Source organism: Carcharodon carcharias, chromosome 13 (genome assembly GCF_017639515.1).
Source record: "Carcharodon carcharias isolate sCarCar2 chromosome 13, sCarCar2.pri, whole genome shotgun sequence".
Lineage (NCBI taxonomy): Eukaryota > Metazoa > Chordata > Chondrichthyes > Lamniformes > Lamnidae > Carcharodon > Carcharodon carcharias.
The window spans coordinates 10,516,501-10,539,283 of NC_054479.1; the positions used below are offsets into that span (position 1 = coordinate 10,516,501).

Genomic DNA, 22,783 nt, shown 5'->3' on the forward strand with positions numbered 1-22,783 from the left:
GTTTAGGCACTAGGATCCTATGATGAATGTGCACTTATTTCTGCAATCCCACATGTACTGAATCAACAACTTCAGCCCCTGCGAGGCTCAGTGTGTAAATTGGGTGCTTCTCTGTAGGGAGGGAAAATATAAATGTGCTGTCACATCATGCTGTTGTTGGACATCATTTAGAATCATAGAATCTGGTTTGTGACATTTCATTGGAATACTCTGCTTTCCTTTCTGCTCAGATGCTGTCTACTATCTGCTGAGTATTTCTAGCATCTTCTGTTTCTATTTCAGATTTCCAGCAACCGCAATATTTTGCTTTTGTGTTGTTTTGGTTTAGTGGAGGCCTGGTAATAAGTGACTTGCTAAACCTCTCCGCTGGAAACAGTGCACACAGGAAAACCAAGGAAGGAGAAGAGTATAAAAGCAAAAAACTGCAGATGCTGGAAATCCAAAACAAAAACAAAAATACCTGGAAAAAACTCAGCAGGTCTGGCAGCATCTGCGGAGAGGAACACAGTTAACGTTTTGAGTCTGAATGACCCTTCAACAGAACTAAGTAAATTCACCTCTCTTCTATTTTTACTTAGTTCTGTTGAAGGGTCATTCAGACTCGAAACATTAACTGTGCTCCTCTCTGCAGATGCTGCTAGACCTGTTGAGTTTTTCCAGGTATTTTTGTTTTTGTTAAGGAGAAAAGTATACCTTTACCCACAACTTTAAATTTTAAAGTTTCTTTTTAATAAGCTTAGTTCCCAACCTTAGCACAACATGTGTCAGATCTGCTGAGCTTTTCCAGCACTTTCTGTTTTTATTTTTGACTTCCAGCATCCGCAGTATTTTGCTTTTGTCTGTTTTACATTCCCCAGAATGATTTACTTTTTCTTTCGTCCCACGCTATCCATCTTGAAAATATCTGAGTGAGACTGTCAAGTTTGAGGTTGAGTAATACACATTGTTTAGTCCTGCAAAGAGAGGATTTTGCCTTGTGTCTGGTTATAGTCTATCGCAGGCTTGTCTAAACTTTTCACATGGTCTGATGAACAAATTTCGGTAAGATAAGGCTTGGCACAACATTGGGCATGAATTTCAAATAAACGGTTGATTTATGAAAAGAATCAATTTGCTGAGCAAGCAAAAAGGTCAAAACAATAAATTGATGATTTAAAAAAAAACAAGCAATAACGATGACAGAGTATGAAAGATTGGGAGTGTGTGTCCCCCAGCTCACTCCCAGGCTCAGCGTGCTCACTCATTCACACATCTTCACCCATTGTGAGTGGGTGAGAGAGCGTGTAGGGGTGAATGAGAGCCCTGAGACTGGGAGTGAGCCAGACACACACACAAACACGCTCAGCTTGCCCACCCCTGCGCGTGCACACAGTTGTCTTTAAGAAGACGTTTGCCATGCACTGTAATTATTTATACATTCATATTTTCACATCTAAATGTCAGTTTGTTGCTGTAACTATTTCCAGTTCCACAGCTGACCCTAATTCTATTCCACAACCACTTTCTAGTAGATTACAAGGGAGCTGTCAGGAGTAGAAATTCTGGCTCAGTTTTCCCCTGAATTTATTCCAGGTGCACTGAGGAGAATTGAAGTGGTTTCAACAAACATTTTGATTGGGATCAGCAAAGACCAGTCATTCCTATGATCTCTATTGCTCTGCTTCACACTTGTGCCATCCAAACCATAGCTTAATTGAAGGATGCACTTTGTTGAAAATTAGTTGACTTACAAAGATTATTTCTGTTTTAAAATCTTACAAATTAAATTGTAAGAATTGAAAATAATATTTCTGTAGTCAATGTCTGTTAAAACAACTCTTTGTCCTGCATGCTGTTTATTTTTTTGTAACAGACAGAAATAAAAAGCAATATTTCTTTTAACTATAAAATATGTAAAATGCTCATTTTCTTGTGTAAGATTCCAGGGGCTGAACTCGGCATTTCCAGTGATGATATTTTTTGGCTTCAAGACTCACCTGGAAAAACGTGAGTAAATAATCCATTCAGTTGAACTTTCAATTAACGAGAGGGAAGGAGAGGTTGTGACCTCTGCCACCTAGAAGTACAAAGGCAGCAAATGCGTGGGAACACCGACTACCTGCAAGTTCCCCTCCAAGCCACATGCCATTCTGACTTGGAACTGTATCACTGTTCCTTCACTGTCGCTAGATCAAAATCCTGGAACACACTTCCTTGCAGCACTGAGGGTGTACTTACACCATTTGGACTGCAGCGGGTTAAGAAGGTGGCTCACCACCACCTTCTCGAGAAATTAGTGATGGGCAATAAATGCTCACATTACTCACATCCCGTCAAAGAGTAAAAAAAAATTCCCGATGGGCAATCAACTAGAAGCAGGAAGCTGCTAGGTTTTCATTTATAACATGCATGGCACCAGTATTTAATGAGTATCGGTTTCCTGTTTTAAAATAGAGGAGGAACAAAGTTTTCTCACTTTGTGTCTTAAAAACTAACACTTATGTTGACTACTTTTACCTAACGAACTGGTTACAATGTGCCTGATGATGGTGAACTGTAGTAAAACTTCTGATTAAATTAATTTTAGCCATACAAAGGAAATGCATTTTTCAGATTTATTGACGAGGGGCCAGGGAGTAGATCACTCACAGCAATCCCAATGCTTCCAAAGGGCAAAAGGGCTAATTGAGCTGATCATGTTCTATATCAGTTTCTTATTGGAACTGTTAAGTGAAACTGGAGGAAAACAAAAAATGGGTTGGACAGCAAATGGTTGATGGTGGCTCTTTGTGCATTTTCAGGAAGCTGGCTGAAATGGCAGAAATTTTTAAAAAATCCAAGCTTTTTTTTTTTACACAAGTCTTTTTTCCCCCCAGAGAATCCAGCCTGTGTTCTCCTCTGACCTTCACTGTTGCATGTTATAGCTGAATCTGAGAACCTGATAGGAATTAGTGAATTGAGAGTAAAATTGCCAAATCTTTATAGATTGGTCTGCATGATGACTCTGCTGGATAGCTAAGTGTGTATGAATGTTGCCCTTCATTTTTCTAAGGAACAAAGAATCAGCTCCCGTGGTTGATGTGGCAAATGTGGCTTAGTTTTATGCGTTAGGGGCTCTCTGTGGACTGTGGTACTTCATTATTGTTTATTATATTTGTTTTCCAAGGCAAAGACAACAGTGCAACAGTTGGAATATGCTGTCGTCAGCATATTTGCAGACCTTGTGACTGCTGCCATGCTTTGAATTTTCTCAACTATTAGTGAGATTAGAAAAATCCCCATTTGAATTTGATTTAAAGGACCATTGCATGGAAAAAATTGAAAAACTGAATTTGAAAAATGATAGTTGGTGAAATGCTAAAGTGTAGAGTTCGTTTCTCGGTCAGACATTTATTATTCCCAGAGCGTTTTGAAAATGTCAGGAGACTTCAGTAAAAGGTCATTTTAACCAAAAGCAAATGAAAGTCTATTCTACTTTGACAAACTTCACTCAGTCTGTTATTCCAGTCCATTGTTAAAGGGTATATCAATGGAAGCCTCAGTGTTTCTCAGTTTCTATTTAGTTACTTGCTTGCCTTGCCTTAGGATGGTTAAAGATACTTCAAAGATCAACAAGTTCCCTACAATAAACTCATTGAAGTTTTGTGTAATGATCCAATTATATCATGTCCAAAGCCTTAATGTGTGTTTTTGTGTTATAAAACATTCTCTGCACTTCATGATCCATTCTAACAAATGCCTAAAGAATAATCAAAAGTGTTTGAATAACAGAAGAGCTTCCTATTATTTCCCCCTCTTAAAACAAAAATGGTTGAAGTCAGAATAACATCCAAATATAACCAATGGTTCAGGATGGTTCATTCCATTGGAAAAATAATAGCACTTTACTTCTGGGTTTTCTTTTTTAAAGAAACAGTACCCACTGGTGTTCACCCTCTGCTGTACCGTATCTTGGGTGAAAATGATTGACTGAATAGATGCCAATGCATCCATTCTCAGCAAAGATCTTTGGTTGTTGGCAAAGCCAAAATGATGGAAGCGGAACTAAAACAAAAAAATAGCAGCAACTTGAAACTTTTTTTTGTTAAAGCTGCACACTAAATATTCAAACACAGAAGTTCAAAAGTTGCTATCAGAATAACACGTCGCCAATAGCCTTCATTGGTATTCATGTGCAAATGCCACAGCAACTTCAGGCAAGGAAAGATGCACGATTAAAGATGAAATCGAAAAGTTCCTACCTGAGATATGCTGCTTTGCAGTTAGCTTCACAAAAATGGCCACTTGATGTCTGAATCACCATTAAAATGCATTGAGCAACATTTTTAGGACAGAAATGAGGAGAATTTTTTCCCTGACGGTCGTGCGACTTTGGAATTCTCTGCTTCAGAAGGTGGTGGAGGCGGGGGTCACTGAATATTTTTAAGGCAGAAGTAGATAGATTCTTGTTAGGCAAGGGAATCAAAGGTTATCGGGGTTAGATGAGAACATGGAAATCGAAACACAAGACGATCAGCCATGATCCTATTGAAAGGCGTAGCAGGTTCGAGGGGCCGAATGATCTACACCTGTTCCTATTTCTTTTGTTCTTATGATGTTCCTATACAGAATCACAGAATTATTACGACGCAGAAGGAGGCCATTTAGCCCATCGTGCCTGCACTGGTTTTCCGAATGTGCATTATGACTCAGTGTCATTCTCATACTTTTTCTCTGTACCCATGCACCTTGTTTTTATTCAAATAATCGCTTAATGCCCTCTTGAATGCCTTGATTGAACCTGCCTGCACCACACTCCCAGGCAGTGCATTCCAGACTCGAACTACTCACTGTGTGAAAAGGTTTTTTCTCACATCCCATTTGCTTCTTTTACAAATCACTTTAAATCTGTGCCTTCTCATTCTTGATCCTTTTACGAGGAGGAACAGTTTCTCCCTATCTACTTTGTCCAGCTCCCTCATGATTTTGAACACCTCAATCACATCTCCTCTTAGCCTTCTCCTCTCCAAAGAGAACAATCCCAACCTCTCCAATCTATTGCCATAACTGAAGTTTCCGATCCCTGGAACCGTTCTTGTCAACCTCTCTTGCACTTTTACCAATGCGTTCACATCCTTCCTATTGTGTCACATCCAGAACTGTACACAATAGTCCAGCTGAGGTCTAACTCGTGTCTTTTATAAGCTCAGCATAACCTCCCTGTTCTTGTACTCTATGCCCCTATTAATAAAGCCCAGCAAACTGGACGCTTTAGTAACTGTTCTCTCCACCTCTCCTGCCACCTTCAATGATCTATACACATATACACCCAGGTCCCTCTGCTCCTGAACCACAAGGGTCCCAATACTGATCCCTGGGGAACTCCACTACAAACCTTCATCCAACCTGAAAAATATCCATTGATGATTACCCTCTGTTTCCTATTACTCAGCCAATTTTGTACCCATGCTGCTACTTTCCCTTTTATTCCATGAGCAATAACTTTTCTCTCAAGTCTACAATGTGGCACTGTATCAAATGCCTTTTCAAAGTGCATGTACATCACATCAACAGCATTACCCTCATCAATCCTCTCTGTTACCTCTTCAAAAAACTCCAAGTTAGTTAAACATGATTTCCCCTTTAGAAATTCATGCTGGCTCTTCCTAATCAACCCGACCTACTAATTCTATCCCGAATAATTGTTTCTAGAATCCTGCCCCCCACTGAAGTTAAACTGCTTGGTCTATAATTGCTGGGCTTATCCTTACAACCTTTTTTGAGCAAGGGCGCAATTCTCCAGTCCTCTGGCACCTCCCCTGAGTTTAGGGAAGACTGAAGAATGATGGCCAGTACCCCTGCAATTTCCTCTCTTAACTTGCTTCAGTATCCTTGGATGCATCTCATCCGGTTCCGGTGCTTTGTCAGCTTTTAAGTACCGATAGTTTACCTAACACTTCCTCCTTATCCGTTTTGAATCCTTCTGGTGACAGAGGTTCCTCTCCTGTCATCGAGGCCTCGGTAGCATCTGTTTCCTTAATAAAGACAGATGCAAAGTATTCATTTAACACCTCAGCCATGCCCCCTGCTGCACGTATAAATCACTTTTTAGTCCCTAATCGGCCCTAAGACACCATTTGCCAAAATCTTACTATTTGTGTGATGATAGAAGACTTTGGGATTCCTCTTTATGTTGGCTGCCAGTCTTTATGCTTAACTGTAAATACAAAATAAACGCTGACAGTTGTGAAGTAATTTCATGCCTATAATGAAAATATTAAAAGACTGGCAAATAGTAATCTTGTTGTTGTGAATTTAATCAATCCCTTATTTTGGATATTAGAAGTTTCAGGAAAACTGGAAAAATTTTGGTGAAAAAAAATCGAAGTATTTTGAGTGCTTTATGAGAACGTGAGATCTTTTTCATATAATCATTACAGCAGCTATTTTGTATCACACTTTGTGACACCCGACACTGAAAATAATCATTACAGCGCCACCCACAAGATTTATAGGTACTGCAGAGATTATAAAGGCCAGACTTTTCTATCAAAATAAATCTAATATGACAAATGGCGCTCATTGTTATCTGTGTGTAAATAGAACAACTTCAGGCTCCAGGGTAGCAGACTCCAGGGTAAATAATATTATTAAGTGGCTATCCAAATTGTAATAAAAACAGAGTACTGGAAAAACTCAGCCAGTCTGGTAGCATCTGTAGGGAGAGAAAAACAGAGTTAATGTTTCAAATCCAATATGACTCTTCTCCAAAACTGAGTTAGTTCTCCGCCACCAGCACTATTCCATTGCAATCTGTGTTGCTGCCTCCCAGTTGGTGTACCGCTCTTGGAGGCCCTCCTTTAATTTATTTTGCCAGGTCTTCATTTGCCAGTCCATCATCATGATCCGCCTGGTGGTGTCTACTCTCTACTGCCACTTTGGCGGGCATTGTACGTCTGGGAGGCAAAGAACGTGCCCTGCAAGCATCAGTTGTCTTTCCATCACAGTGTCCTGCAGGGTGCTCCTGACCAGTCCTCTGCAGCACTTCCTTGTTGCTGTTATCACTCCATGTGATGCCCAGGATCTTACGTAGGCACTGTTGATGAAAGACATCCAACTTACTTGACACCTTTGTTGTTCTCTTCCATATCTCACTGTCATGGATTGTGGTTGGTGCTACTATGGACATATAGAGTCCCAGCTCTGAAGAAGTCATACGGACTCGAAATGTTAACTCTGACTTTCAATCCACAGATTTCCAGCATTTTTTGTCTTTGTTTCAGATTTCCAGCATCCGCGGTATTTTGCTTTTATATTAGAGTCACAGCTTCATGGCTGTGTTGATGGTGTTGGACGGTCACACCATGTGGAGCTGCTGGAAGGCTGATGCTGTTTTGGCGATTCTTGTGTGGATGTCGATCTCTACCTCACTCTCCCTGGAGATGTTGCTCCCTTGGTGTGGGGAGGGGAGAGGGGAAGTACCTGTTGCTGTCCAGTTGTTGTCCAGTCATCGTTGTCTTGGTCTTTTTGCAGCTGATGCGTAGACCAACCTTGGTGCCACCACTTTCGAGACTGTTGGTCCTGCCTTGGAGCACGCATGATTTTTCGGCCATCAAAGCTATGTCGTCTGCAGAATCCAAGTCTGTCAATTGATGATATTACCATGGGATGCACCTTCCTCATGATGAAATCAATAACCAAGAGGAAAAGGAGTGGGGAGAACATGAACTTTGCCATACTTCCGTGATGATGTTGAACATGCCTGTGATGGTCTTGACACAGCAGCTGGAGTCGTGGCTTAAGGCTTTGATATTGTTTCAGGATGCTGTACTGTCTTGCAACATACCAGCGTGACTGCTGTTGGATGCTGTCGAAAGCTTTTTGAAATCAATGAAGTTGATAACAAATGGCTTCTAATACTCTAGAGCCTGCTGTATGATGTTCATGAGCATAAAGATCTGTTCACTGCATGATCACCCTGGAAACCTGCCTGTTCTTCACGAAGACTATCGTCTACTTCTGTTTTCAATTTGTTGAGGAGCACCATGCTGAAGATCCTGCCAAGTACTGACAGCAGTGTTGTGCCCCTCCAGTTGTTGCAGTCGCTAAGGTTCCCATTCTTTGGAAGTTTGACCATTATTTCTTGCTTCCAGTCATCCAGGATGTCCTCCACAGTCCAGATCTTGTTGAAAAGGTCAGTGAGCTCAGTTATGATGGTGTTCTTGCCATATTTCAACAGCTCTGTTGGTATCTTGTTGACTCCAGGTGCTTTGTTGTTCCTCAGGCTCTCTTGATGGCTCTTTGGACCTCTGATGTGGCAATTTCTTTAGGTTGACGTTCAACTGCTGAGGTGCGGTGCTGTCAACGAACTCGAATGTAGAACTGGGGTTGAACTGGTTGAAGCTGAAGAAGGCAACAAAGTCATAACAGCCATTTGTAACAAAGAAACCGAAGGAGAAGGACACGGTGGACAGTTTCTGGCTTGCTGTCTCCAACAGATTCAAGTGAGGTTGGGCAGCACTGAGGAACGGTGGGAGATCTTAAGAAGAGATTAAGGAGAGTACAGAAGTCACTATTGGACAGAGGAACAAACAAAGAACGATGGATCTCTGAACCAAAGTGGAAGTTTGTTGAAAGAAAGCTGGTGAAGATCAAGAGGGACCAGGAAAAGAACACTGAGCAAAGGTGATAAGTACAGAAGACTGGATAGAGCCGTAAAGAAGAGCTGCAGGAGTGACAAACAAGGATGGACAGAGTTAAAAGGCAGAAGGCACAAGAAGCAGCAACTTGGAATGACTCCCAAGAGCTAACTTGTGCAAGAACAGCACCACTGTACTAATCAATGGAACACTCTTTTACCTCATCATTAACAGGTATTGAATGTCATGAAGTTGTGTTTGCAAGGTAGATGTAGACAAAATTCATCGCAGATATTGGGGTTAATAATTACAACCATAACCTGAATGACATGATAACTATTAATGACTGCCAATCAATCTCTCTCGAACTAAAAATGAGCTTTTGTAATAGTGAACTCCCATTCCTTCAGGTTTTGAAAAGTTCAAGGAGATTTTAAACCATGTCCAAATTTTATTTTTTTTCTCTTTTTCTTTGTCTTTGTTCTCTTTGAATCCAATCATTCTTTCCCTCCTGGCGCCTGATTTGACATTGAATTATTTAATTCATCCCACTCTCCATCCTTCCTGTGTTTGTTGGCTAATTCTTAAATCTCATTAGTTGTGGAGATACCTTGATTACTCAGGTTCTGGTTGCCCCATTTCCTTCACTGTGGCATTACAAGCTCACACTTTGACCAACTCAGTGGGCAAAAGTGTTTTGAGCTGAAGGGCGTAGGGAAATATTTAACTTCTGAATCGACCGGCGTGGACATGATGGGCCAAATGGCTGCCTCCTGTGCTGTGAATGTCTATGAACCTGAGTCTAACTAATGGTAGATGCTATTAGATGTCCAACACTATAGCCAAATCTGGCTTATTAAATTTTCAATGAAACTTAAGCGCAAAGTACCAAATTTAATAAACAGTGTTATATGTTGAACCGCTAAATCTTTTGTGACTGTAGTTTGTTTACTGATATTCGCTTGGGTAGATTAAACTGGTTATTTTTATGGTCATCTAGAGTACAGCTTGAGCTGGATTTGGTCTTGTTCTTGATTTGGATTTGATCTGAAAATCCCTGAACCAGTTCTTCCACATATACAGCATGGAGATAATTTGCACTAAAGGACTGCTACTTTAATTGGAATTTTTTGAAGAAACTGAGTAAAATAGGTTGAACTTTAAGCCGCTTTTGTATTGAACTTCAACCGTCAGCTCCTGTAGCATGAATCTCCAGCAGCCAGTGGCTGGATGAATCTGAAACTGCTAGATTTCATCAGACGGGTGGAAAGGCCAGTTTTTTCACCTGTCTCTAATCCTGCCTAGTTAAAGCATTAACTAGCAGTAGCATGATCCTAGCCCTTCCCCTTTGTCATGGTAGCAGCCCTTAAATATACCATTACACACATTTTTTTTACAACATGGTGTCTTTGGTTGCTACCTGACTAGCTTTTTTAACACAAAAACAGAAACAGAAATACTAGGAAAAACTCAGCAGGTCTGGCAGCATCGGCGGAGAAGAGCACAGTTGACGAGGGGTCCTCATGACCCCTCAACAGATCTTCTCAACTGTGCTCTTCTCCGCCGATGCTGCCAGACCTGCTGAGTTTTTCCAAGTATTTCTGTTTCTGTTTTTGTTCTGGATTTCCAGCATCTGCAGTTTTTTGTTTTTTTTTTAACTTTTTTTTTTTTGTTCTTGCTGTTTCAATCTTTCACCACTAGATAGCAGTAGATGTCCAGCATTCAGAGTCAATGTTGCGATGTGGCTTATTTCTGCATCAGGTTCAATACAAAGGCCAATGTTCTAATATCCTTTTGCTTTTTTTGTTGTACAAAGTAACACATTCTGATTCCCAATGTTGCTGTTCTAATTGACAGGGTGAAATTAATCATTTTGAGGGCTGTAAACGAGCAATAATCTTGCTATATATAGGGAAGATCTTATTTCTAATACTAGTTTTGCCTGGTTGCTGTTGATACAGGTTTTAACAGAATATGAGAAGTGTATTGCTGTTGACATTGTCACATTCCTGCAGTAATAGTCAGAATAAGCCTCGAGGCCTTACAGTAGCTTTTCCATACTTAATCAGCAAATTTGACAGTCTTTTTGCAGTTTATCCAGAATATATTGTGACCCAATCATTTAATTAGTTGTCTAAATTTTTGGCATGCTTCAGGGCACTTTCTATATGTATAAATGCTTCTATTGTTTAGATGTTCCTTACCCAAGATTTATTTTTCCCACATTTTACCAAATTGTCGCTCCTTTAGGATCCGTAAGAGTGAATAGGAAAGTGGGGAGTATTGTTACTGCAGTGTCCCTAGTTTAGGAATGTCTGAACTTGGGTATCCTTTTTTCCTTTTTTGCAAAATGAGAGATCAACCCGAAGGGATGAAGCAAAGGAGCCCCTGTCAAAATGGCTGAACGTTGAAAATGTGTTACACCGTGTGTTGCCGGAGGCTGCATTTTTTATTATCGGTGTGAGACTGGTATCTGTTGAATTCAAAGCATGTTTACAAGGCCAGAAGTTGTTCTGTGGGCTGTGACTTACCTGTCTGTAGCAAGCGCTGCATGTGTTAAATCTCACATGGGTACAGGAGCCCCACTAAGTTCACCAAGTGGCCCAGTAGACTGCATGACCAGTGCTTCACACAGCAGTGGAGTTTGGCAACGGTGTGCATTTATATAGTGCTTTTATCACAAACTAAATATTTCAAGGTTCTTTAGAAATTGGCATTTGGGTAGAGAATAGGAGGGGTCACTAAAAGCTTGGTTGAAGAGATGGATCTATTTTCCTTGTTCTGAAGGCCAGATTGTGTGAAGTGGCTTCCTCACTTCAGTGTGTTCAACAACCACACCCATTCTACTGCCGCATACACTGCAGTGGCATGCAAGTGTCACCGTAACTGCATACGCAGATAGCTTCATTTATTGTTTCACGTGATGTGGGCGTTGCTGGCTTGGCCAGCATTAATTGCCCATCCCTAATTGCTCTTGAGAAGGTGGTGGTGAGCAGCCACCTTGAACCACCGCAGTCCATGTGGTGTGGGTACACCCACATTGCTGTTAGGAAGGGAGTTCCAGGTTTTTTGACCCAGTGACAGTGAGGGAACAGTGATATAGTTCTCAGTCAGGATGGTGAGTGACTTGGGGAGCTTCCAGGTGGTGGTGTTCCCATGCATTTCTGCCCTTGTCCTTTGAGGTGATGGGGAAGACTTAGGGAGGTGCTGTCAAAGGAGCCTCGGTGAGTAGTTGCAGCGCCTCTTGTAGATGGTGTACGCTGCTGCAGCTGTGAATCGATGGTGGAGGGAGTGAATGTTGAAGATGATGGATGGGGTGCCAATCAAGAGAGTTGCTTTGGCCTGGATGGAGTCAAGCTTCTTGAATGTTGTTGGAGCTGCATTCATCCAGGCAAGAGGAGGGTATCGTGCATTGCAGATGGTGGACAGACTTTGGGGAGGCAGGAGGTGTATTACTCTACGCAGAATTCCCAGCCTCTGATCTGCTCTTGTGGCCACAGTATTTATATGGCTGGTCCAGTTCAGCATATGGTCAATGGTAACCCCAAGCATGTTGATAGAGGGGCAGTTCAGCAATGCTTAAAGCCATTGACTGTCTAGGGAAGATGGTTGGATTCGCTCTTGTTGGAGATGGTCATTGCCTGGCACTTGTGTGGTGCAAGTGTTACTTACCACTTATTAGCCCAAGCCTGAATGTTGTCCAGGTCTTGCTGCATATGGGCACGGACTGATGCAGTATCTGAGGAGTCGCCAATAGTGCTGAACATTGTCCAATCATCAGCGAAGATCTTCACTTCTGATCTTACGACAGAGGGAAGGTCATTGATGAAGCAACTAAGGTGGTTGGGTCTAGGACACTACCCTGAGGAACACCTGCAGTGATGTCCTGGGACTGAGAAAAATGACCTCCAACAAATCCTCTTGACATTCAACAACCACAACTATCTTCCTTTGTGCTGGGTATGACTCCAACCAGTGGACAGTTTTCCCCCTCCATTCCCATTGACTCCAATTTTGCTAGGGCTCCTTGATGCCTCACTCAGTCAAATGCTGCCTTGATGTGAAGGGCAGTCAGTCGCTTCAGGAGTTCAGCTCTTTTGTCCATGTTTGTACTAAGGCTGTAATGAGGTCAGGAGCTGAGTGGCCCTGGTGGGACCCACACTGTGCATCAGTGAGCAGGTTATTGCTGAGTAAGTGCCACTTGATAGCACTGTCGATGACCTCTTCCATCACTTTGATGTTGGGGAGTAGACTGTAGGGGCAATAATTGGCTGGGTTGGATTTGTCCTGGGCAATTTTCCACATTGCTGGGCAGATGCCAGCGTTGTAGCTGCTCTGGAACAGCTTGGCTAGGAGCACGACTAGTCCTGGAGCACAAATCTTCAGTACTATTGCTGGAATGTTGTCAGGGCCCACAGCTTTTGCAGTATCTTGTACCTTCAGCATTTCTTGATATCACATGGAGTGAATCAAATTGACTGAAGACTGGCTTCAGTGATGCTGGGGATTTCCAGAGGAGGCCACTCGGCATTTCTGGTTGAAGATGGTTCACAGTGCTTAAGCTTTAGCTTTTGCACCTATGTTCTGGGCTCCCCTATCATTGAGGGTGGTGATATATGTGGAACAGCCTCAGCTAGTTAGTTGTTTAATTGTCCAACACTGTTTATGCGACAGGACTACAGAGGTTAGATCTGATCCATTGATTGTGAGATCACTTACATCATTGTCACATGCTGCTTCTGCTGTTTGGTTTGCAAGTAGTCCTGTGTTGTAGCTTCACCAAGTTGACCTTGTTTTTAGGTATTCCTGGTGCTGCTCCTGCCATGCACTCCTGCTCTCTTGTTTGAAACATGGTTGATGCCCCAACTTAATGGTAGTGGTAGAGTGGGGCATATGTTGGGCCATGAGTTTAGAGATTGTGGCTGTATACAATTCTGTTGCTGCTGATGATCCACAGCGCCTCCTGGAAGCTTAGGCTTGCGTTGCGAGATCTGTTTGAAACCTATCCCATTTAGCACGGTGGTAGTGCCACACACCACGATGGAGGGTATCCTCACTGTGAAGACGGGACTTCGTCTCCACAAGGACTGTGCAGTGGTCACTCCTACCAATACTGTCATGGACGGATGAATCTGCGACAAGTAGATTGGTGAGAACGAGTTAAGTAGGTTTTTCCCCTCTTGTTGGTTCTCTCACCATGTACCGCCAAGCTACTGTAGCAGTTATATCCTTTAGGGCTCGGTCAGTAGTGGTGCTACTGAGGGGGTTATTGAAGTCCTTCCTCCACATGGAGTATGTTGGTGCCCTTGTCATTTGTAGTGCTCCTCAGTGCTTCTTCTAAGTGGAGGAATGCTGATTCAGTGGGTGAGGGATGCAGTAGGTGGTAACCAGCAGGAGGTTTTCTTGGCCATGTTTGATCTGATGCCATGGGACTTCATTGGGTCCAGAGTTGATGTTGAGGACACTTAGAGAATTTCCCTCCCGACTGTATACCACTGTGCCGTTAACTCAGGGACATTATAAGGTATAATCCTGAGAGTCTGAATGTGTCAGGCTGTTGCTTGACAAGTTTTTGAGGCAGCTCTCCCAATTTTGGCACAAGCCCCCAGATGTTAGAAAGGAGGACTTTGCAGGGCCAGAATGGCTGGATGTGCTGTTCCCGTCCCAGTGCCTAGGTCGATGCTGGGTGGTTTATCCGGTTTAATTCCTTTTAGATCTGGTAGCAATTTGACACAACTGAGTGATATAACAATGCTCAGACATTTCAGAGGACATTTAAGAGTCAGCCACGTTTCTGTGGGTCTGAACTCGTGTGTAGACTGGGGAAGATTGGCAGATTTGCTTCCCTAAAGGAAATTAGTGAACCAGATAAGATTTTATAACAATCAACAATAGTTTCATTGTCACTATTACCGAAACTAGCTTTTAATTTATTAATTTAATTTAAATTCCACTGGGATTTGAAGTTGTTCCCTGGAGCATTAGCCTGGGCCTCTGGATTATTAGTCCTGTGACATTACCGCTGAACCATTGTCTCTTTACTATGCCCACAATGAATTAATAAAACTGCTGTGGAGATTGAGGGCCTGATTATGATGAATGCAGTTAAATGCTGTGTAATTTGTAAAATAAATATACTGCCTTGATGATCAGTGTATCTTCATGCAACAGATCTCCTTTCAGATAAACCAGCTGGTTACTGTGCGAATAGAAACATTGCTGTCCATTAACAGCTTCAGTTGCATAAGCACAAGTGGCCTGTAATATTCTGGTTAGCAGCTCAAGGCAAATTCCCATTGTGAGCAACTCAATGTGGATTTAACAACAATGATGTAGCCCTTGGGGCAGTAACAGTAACTCTTCTGCAATATGTATTGCATTTTTCATTGGCGTTGTATTGTTAATTCCTGAAGGGATTAGTCTTGTCATTAGAATTATCCATTCCACCAGCACCTCATCCCTCAAGTGTATTGGAGCTTAGTTTTGTGTGGGCCACACACAAAGCAAAAGTTTTTCTCCCCTTTGCAGCATTTATTTTCAAAGGCCTTTTGCAGTTTATATTGTAATCTCAAAAAAAAACATGTCTTCCTCTGCAGAAGGATATGAATAACACTCTAAATGTTTACTTCACTTGAACTGCAGGCTTGGAACTGGGTCTGGCTGATTTTGGATTCAGATCATTGGTTCAAGCCTAATTCATGAGACTTGCTCAGAGCTAATACGCACACATCCTTTCACAGCAATAAGGGCTTTTATTTGAAGCCACTGTAAATTGGAAAGACTTTAAACTGAGCTCCCATTTTCTTCTTGTTGATGGAAAAAGTTTCCCATTTCCACACTGTTTAACTTCTGCTTGTTGGAATATGACTTTCGTCAGAGGAAGAAAGGTTGACTCTCCCCTCAAACTCGTCTCTATGAAGTTTTCCATTCTGAGAATGTGTAATGTTGGTGGATATTGGGGCAAACCCTCACTCTTTACCTTCCTCTGAATATAGATTTTCCCATCACTTTGGAACCACATTGGTGCTCTGCAGAGATTCACAGGTTATGAATGACCGGACCAACTGATCAGAGAACCAGCAGCCCAGCTAACCACCCTGAATTTCACTTGGCATGATTGCACTTTGCAGGAGGTTTGGCAGAATTTTGAATGAAAGACTGATTTGCAATCAGCCTGCAGTATTGGCCAGGTTAACACTAATTCAGACTAAACAAAGGTACCAAATTGCTAATAAGTCAATTGGGTTGCAACAAGTGGGTCCAAGAACAAGCGCATATCTAACGCATAGGAAGATGTTTGTGGCTGTTGGAGGTCAGTCATCTCAGCTCTAGGATATCACTGCAGGAGTTCCTCAGGGTAGTGTCATTGGCCCAACCATCTTCAGCTGCTCAATAATGTTCCATCCATCCTAAGGTCGGAAGTGGGAATGTTTGCTGATGATTGGACAGTGTTCAGCACTATTTGTGACTCTTCGGATACTGAAGCAGTCCATATCCAAATGGAGCAAGATCTGGACAATAGCCAGACTTGGGATGACAAATGGCAAGTAAAATTTGCACCACACAAATGCCAGGCAATGACCATCTCCAACAAGGCAGAATCTAACCATTGCCCCTTGATGTTCAATGGCATTATTGTCACTGAATCCCCAACTATTAACATCCTGGGCATTACCATTGACCCAAAACTGAACTGGACAAGCCATATAAACACAGTGGCTGCAAAAGCAGGTCAGAGGCTAGGAACCCTGCAATGAGTAACTCACCACCTGACTCCCTAAAGCCTGTCCACCATCTATAAGGCACTAGTCAGGAGTGTGATGGAATACTCCCCCCTTGCCTGGATGAGTGCAGCTCCTACAACACTGAAAAAGCTTGACACCATCCGGGACAAAGCAGCACGCTTGATTGACACCACATCCACAAATATTCATTCCCTCCGCCACCAATGCACAGTAGCAGCAGTGTGTACCATCTGCAAGATGCACTGAAGGAATTCACCAAGGCTTCTTAGCCAACACCTTCCAAACCCACGACCACTACCATCTAGAAGGACAAGATAGATGGGAACACCATCACCTGGAAGTTCCCCTCCAAGTCACTCACCATCCTGACTTGGAAATATATCACCGTTCCTTTACTGTCGCTGGGTCAAAATCCTGGAACTCCCTTCCTAACAGCACTGTGGGTGTATCTTCACCACATGAACTGCAGCAGTTCAAGAAGGTAGCTCACCACCACCTTCTCAAGGGCAACTGGGGATGGGCAATAAATGCTGGCCCAGCCAGTGAAGCCCACTTACCATGAATGAATAAAAAAACAAACATTGTTGATTTTTTTTTCCTTTCACTCCCACTGCCTGCTGCAAAAGTACTGTCATTGTGACCTGCTTTGGTGAGGTAGGCCACCTCCAGCCCCCTGCTGTTAGTTTGGCTTCTCTTATGTAGGGTGATTTTCTTGTTGCCTCATGCTGAACTTTTTGGACTGCTTGTCATTGTCCTTTGGGGCATACCTGCAAGTGTTTGAAACAGACTGATGGTTAGCAAAGACCCATGGACCTTTGACAACAAATTATATCTTTGAGTCTTTCTAGATCAGCCTTGAATGTATTTAATGACCCGACTTTCACTGCTCTCTGGGGGAGAGGATTTCACAGACTAACAACCCTCAGAGAAAAAAATTTCTCCTGAACTCAGTCCTAAATGGGAGAGCCCTAATTTTTAAACCGTGTCCCCTGGTCTAGACACCCCCACAAGGGGAAACATCCCCTTAGCATCCACCCTGTCAAGTCCCCTCAAGATCTTGTATGTTTCAATAAGATCACTTCTCATTCTTCTTAACTCCAATGGCTTCAGGCCCAAATTGCTGAACCTTTCCTCCTAAGACAGCCCCAACATCGGGGTTGAGTGAACCTTTTCTGAACTGCTTCTAATGCAATTATATCCTTTCTAAAAAAAGGAGGCCAAAACTTTACATACTTCTCCAGCTGTGGTCTCACCAACACCCTGTATAACTGTAGCAAAACTTACCACTTTTACACATTATTCCTCTTGCAATAAATGCCAACATTTCATTTGCTTTCCTGATCACTTGCTGCATCTGTACACCAGCTTTTTGTGATTCATGTACTAAGACACCTGGATCCCTCCGTACCATAGAGTTCTGCAGTCTCTCTCCATTCAAATAATATACTGTTCGTCTATTCTTCCTGCCAAGTGAACACGTTCACATTTTCCCACATTACCAAATTTTTGCCCACTGACTTAACCTCTCTAAATCCCTCTGTAGACTCTTTGTCCTCTTGACAACTTACTTTCCTACCTATTTTTGTGTCCTTGGCAAATTTAATTATTATACCTTCAGCCCCTTTGTCCAAGTCATTGATATAGATTGTAAATATTTGAGGCCCCAGCACTGATCCCTGTGGCACTCCACTAGTAACAATTTGCAAACCCGATAATGACCCATTTATCCCTCATCTTTGTTTCCTGTTAGCTATCCAATCATCTATCTGTGCTAATATGGAGCAATGGGGATTTGGGCTGTAGTGCAGATGAAAACATGGGCTAAGGTGTTCTGAATGATTTGTAGAGTAGTAGCCACCAAGCCAAACCTTGGAGATACACAAGATAATTAAAAAATTGGATTTGAGTTTTGTTTGGGGAGGGATGGGTGAAGGTAAACACTGTGGCAGAGGTGACAAAATGTGATCATGGTGATCATTCACATGTGGGTGAAGAAGGTGAACTTGGGGGTTGTGTAATATGAGAAGGATCCACTTTTTGGAGCAGGGGTGGGGTGTTGACCCTGATGTAATGGGAATAAGGGATGTGAGTAGGACTGTGATGGTCAGGCTTGGAAGCAAGTAGTTTCCTTTCTTGCAATGCCAACAGTTGTTGGTACCTACCTACAACAGTGTGAATGGTTTAGATTTACCCAACTACGTGAAATAAAATGACACAAAACATTGCAGCTAAAAGGAGTAGGGGCCCCAGATGTTTCAGCCATCGTGGTGTATGGGGTCAGGCTTGATGGCCTGTCAATTTTGCATGTTTGTCAAAGTCAAAGAAGATAAAAGTTTTTCTGTTCACAGATGCTGTCAAACCTGCTGAGTTGTTTCAGCATTTTCTGTTTTATTTCAGATTTCCAGCATCCGCAGTATTTTGCTTTTTATCGGAGAAGATAGCTTGGGTTTTTATTGAGGTTGGATAAAGATTTGACACTTCTAAGTCTTAAATGTTGGCGACGGTGCCAACAAGAATGGCATTGATGGAAGAGAAAGTGAGGAGGACAATCAGCAAAAAGACTGCAGCTGATTTAGGAGAAGCCTCACCATCACATTCTCAGGGCAACTAGGACAATGGGTGTGGTCTTTTTCCAGCACACCTTCACCTTAAGGAAAAAAACATATTGGATGCCATTCGCATACATGTTATCATGGAATAAAGCAACACAAGGAGATAATTTGATCCATCACATCTGTGTTGGCTCTTTGAAAGAGCTTTCCAATCAATCACACTTCCCTTGATCCAAAAAATGTTTTCCTTTCAAGTACTTATCCAATTCTCTTTTGAAAGTTACAGTTGAATCTGTTTCCACCACCCTTTTAGGCAGTGCATTCCAGATCACAATGACTTGCTGCGTTAAAAAGAAATCTTCATATCACCTCTGGACCTTTTCGTATCAACTGGCTATCAACCAATAAGCTGTGATTTTTTTTTCAATGTGTGTGACATTTGACATCTCTTTCAGATATTTGGATAAAATTAAACCCAATATTTTTGTTTTGCATTAACATTAAACTAAGTTTTGACTGCTGATTGGTGCCCAAGGGCCTTAGGATTGTATGAGAGAGAATGCCACTTGCTCCTGAAGCACATACATTGCAATCTAGCCCAATAGAAAAGGTTGCATGTATCATCTGTATCAACCCCAAAACAATGAGTGGATTTCCTTCTGCTGTTCTTGAGCTCCTCTCAATGGCTGACTGATGCCTGAGATTGGCAGAGGTCAGGCAGCCAGATTACCTTTCAGTATATTTTACTGAATAATGTTTGTTGCTGAGGTCGAAACAGAAAGCAAGTGGAGCACCAGGTTATCCTTGAATAGATTACATTCTTTATTTTAATATTTTTTCCCTTTTCCTTACAGGTTGATTATTGGCGCAAGCTGTATCCTTATTTTGAAAACCCTTACTAGATTAGTAATAAAGTTATACAGTCTGATAAAATTTTTTCCTTTGTTTGAAATGCTTTTGAAGATGCTAAGCTTAATTTCATGCTGGTGAACTGTGTTTAATGTTGAACACTACTTCTGATAAAAATATTCTTTTGAAACCCCATGTATGGTGTAGTAATATTTGGATCCTTAACTTGACACTTCATTAGATGTGGCCTTGGAATGTGCTGGGTTTTTAACTGGTGTTGGTTTGGACACTTCAGTCATGGTGCGAAGCATTCCTCTTCGTGGCTTTGATCAGGTATGACATTGTATATTTCTCTACTTAACTATTAAAAAGGTTTGCTTTTTCATTATTTTGAACTATAACCCGTTAGTCTAGATAAGGCTGAAGCATTTGCTACAACTGCCGAGTGGATGATCCATCTCGGCCTCCTCTGGAGGTTCCCAGCACAGATGCCAGTCTTCAGCCAATTCAATTCACTCCATGTGATATCAAGAAACGGCTGAAGGCACTGGATACTGGAAAGGCTATAGGCCCTGACAATATTCCAGCAATAGTACTGAAAACTTGTGCTCCAGAACTTGCCGAGCCCCTAGCCAAGCTGTTCCAGTACAGCTACAACACCGGTATCTACCCGGCTATGTGAAAAATTGCCCAGGTATGTCCTGTACACAAAAAGCAGCACAAATCCGATCTGGCCAATTACCGCCCCATCAGTCTACACTCAATCATCAGTAAAGTAATGGAAGGGGTCATAACAGTGCTATCAAGCAACACTTGCTTAGCACTAACCCGCTCACTGACGCCCAGTTTGGGTTCCACCAGGGCCACTGAGCTCCTGACCTCATTACAGCCTTGGTTCAAACATGGACAGAACAGCTGAAATCCTGAGGTGAGAGTGACTGCCCTTGACATCAAGGCAGCATTTGACAGACTGTGGTATCAAGAAGCCCTAACAAAACTGGAGTCAATGGGAATCAGGGGGAAAACTCTCCACTGGTTGGAGCCATACCTAGCACAAAGGAAGATGATTGTGGTTGTTGGAGGTCAATTATCTCAGCTCTAGGACATCACTGCAGGAGTTCCTCAGGGTAGTCTCCTCAGCTCAACCATCTTCAGCTGTTTCATCAATGACCTTCCTTCCATCATAAGGCCTGAAGTGGGGATGTTTACTGATGATTGCACAATGTTCAGCACCATTCACAACTCCTCAGATACTGAAGCAGCCTGTGTCCAAATGCAGCAAGACCTGAACAATATCCAGGCTTAGGCTGACAAGTGGCAAGTAACATTCACACCACACAAGTATTAGGCAATGATCATCTCCAACAGGAGAGTATCCAACCATCGCCCTATGATGTTCAATGGCATTACCATCACTGAATCCCCAACTATCAATATCCTGCGGGTTACCATTGACCAGAAACTGAACTGGTGGACTAGCCATATAAACACTCTGGCTACAATAGCAGGTCAGAGGCTAGGAATAGTGCGACGAGTAACTCACCTCCTGACTCCCCAAAGCCTGTCACTATCTACAAGGCATAAATCAGGAGTGATGGAATACTACCCACTTGCCTGGATGAGTGCAGCTCCCACAACACACAAGAAGCTTGACACCATCCAGGACAAAGCAGCCTGCTTGATTGGCACCACATCCACAAACATTCCCTCCCTCCACCACCGACACACAGTAGCAGCAGTATGTGCCATCTACAGGATGCACTGCAGGAATTTACCAAGGCTCCTTCGGCAGCACCTTCCAAACCCACGACCACTACGATCTAGAAGGACAAGGGCAGAGACAGATGGGAACACCATCACCTAGAAGTTCCCCTCCAAGCCACTCACTATCTTGACTTGGAAATATATCACCGTTCCTTCACTGTCACTTGGTCAAAATCATGGCACTCCCTTGCTAACAGCACTGTGGGTGTGCCCACACCACATGGACTGCAGCGGTTCAAGAAGGCCGCTCACCACCACCATCACCTCAAGGGCAACAAGGAATGGGCAATAAATGCTGGCCGAGCTAGCGAAGCCCGCACCCCATGAATGAATAGAAAATCATACTGGGTTAGTAAAGTGAAATACAGAAACCATTTCAATTAGCAGTGATGTGACTATGTCCTTGAGAACTTGTTTACATAGTCTATTTTTATTTATTTGTTTGTCATGGGAGCTGTTTAATCTGATAACCTTCATTTATTTAATGCTGTTAGTGTAGAAAAAGCTCTAAGGTACTTCAGACTTAAACACAGGCAAAGGAAGAGTGTTTGGGAGAGGTGACCGCATGCTTGGTTGAAGAGGTGGGTATTAAGAAGAGTCTTGGAGGAAAGGGAATTGGAGGTTTTAGGGAAATAACTCAAGGCTATGGCATGAGGTTAAGTCAGGTGACAGCATCGCCATCACTGGTGGGCATAGGGTGAAAAGATAGAAAAGGTCATACCTGTAGCATTGGAGAGTTTGGAAGGTGAGGAGTGATGCATTGGAGGAGGTTGCTGAGATTGGATGGGGCAAGGCCAGTAAGGGTTTGAAACACTAGTGTAAGAATTTAAAATTTGAGGCATTATGAGATAGGTAGCTAATGCATATCAGCAAGGACAGAAGTGCTGGGGTAGTGTGAAAGTGTGGGACAGGATATGGGCAGCAGTGTTACATTGGTGGTTTCTGTGATGCTGAGCATGGGATTGGAAGCTCTGTTCAAGAGCATGAGGAATGCAGCAGTTAGAAAAACTACAGTCTCCTTTAATGCAATACCAAAGCAATTATTCTACACCATAAACCACCAGGACGCATGCATTTAATAGATATCAGTGTGGGACTAATTAGAATAAATAAAATACCTCCGATTTATTTAACGTCTACTGCAAGGATGCAATCTGAATTGTTTATTTGCACCTAAGCTCAGAGTTGTCTTTGCAATCACTCAAGCAGCCATAATAATTTTCAAAACAAACAAGTGGATCTTTCACATCATTGATTGTGGTAAGTTGGAAGTTGC

The 22,783-nt window shown here is 42.4% G+C and overlaps 1 protein-coding gene across 2 annotated transcripts in view; it reads left to right on the top strand.

Moving 5' to 3' along the window:
• Window positions 1-22,783, top strand: part of txnrd2.2 (thioredoxin reductase 2, tandem duplicate 2) — a 101,304-nt gene that overhangs the window by 35,601 nt on the left and 42,920 nt on the right. For both annotated transcript variants that reach the window (XM_041203186.1, XM_041203187.1), the window contains exons 8-10: window positions 1,919-1,986; window positions 19,749-19,768; window positions 19,985-20,076. In XM_041203186.1, coding sequence (XP_041059120.1) covers window positions 1,919-1,986; window positions 19,749-19,768; window positions 19,985-20,076 — 180 coding nt within the window. The remainder of the gene's footprint in view (window positions 1-1,918; window positions 1,987-19,748; window positions 19,769-19,984; window positions 20,077-22,783) is intronic.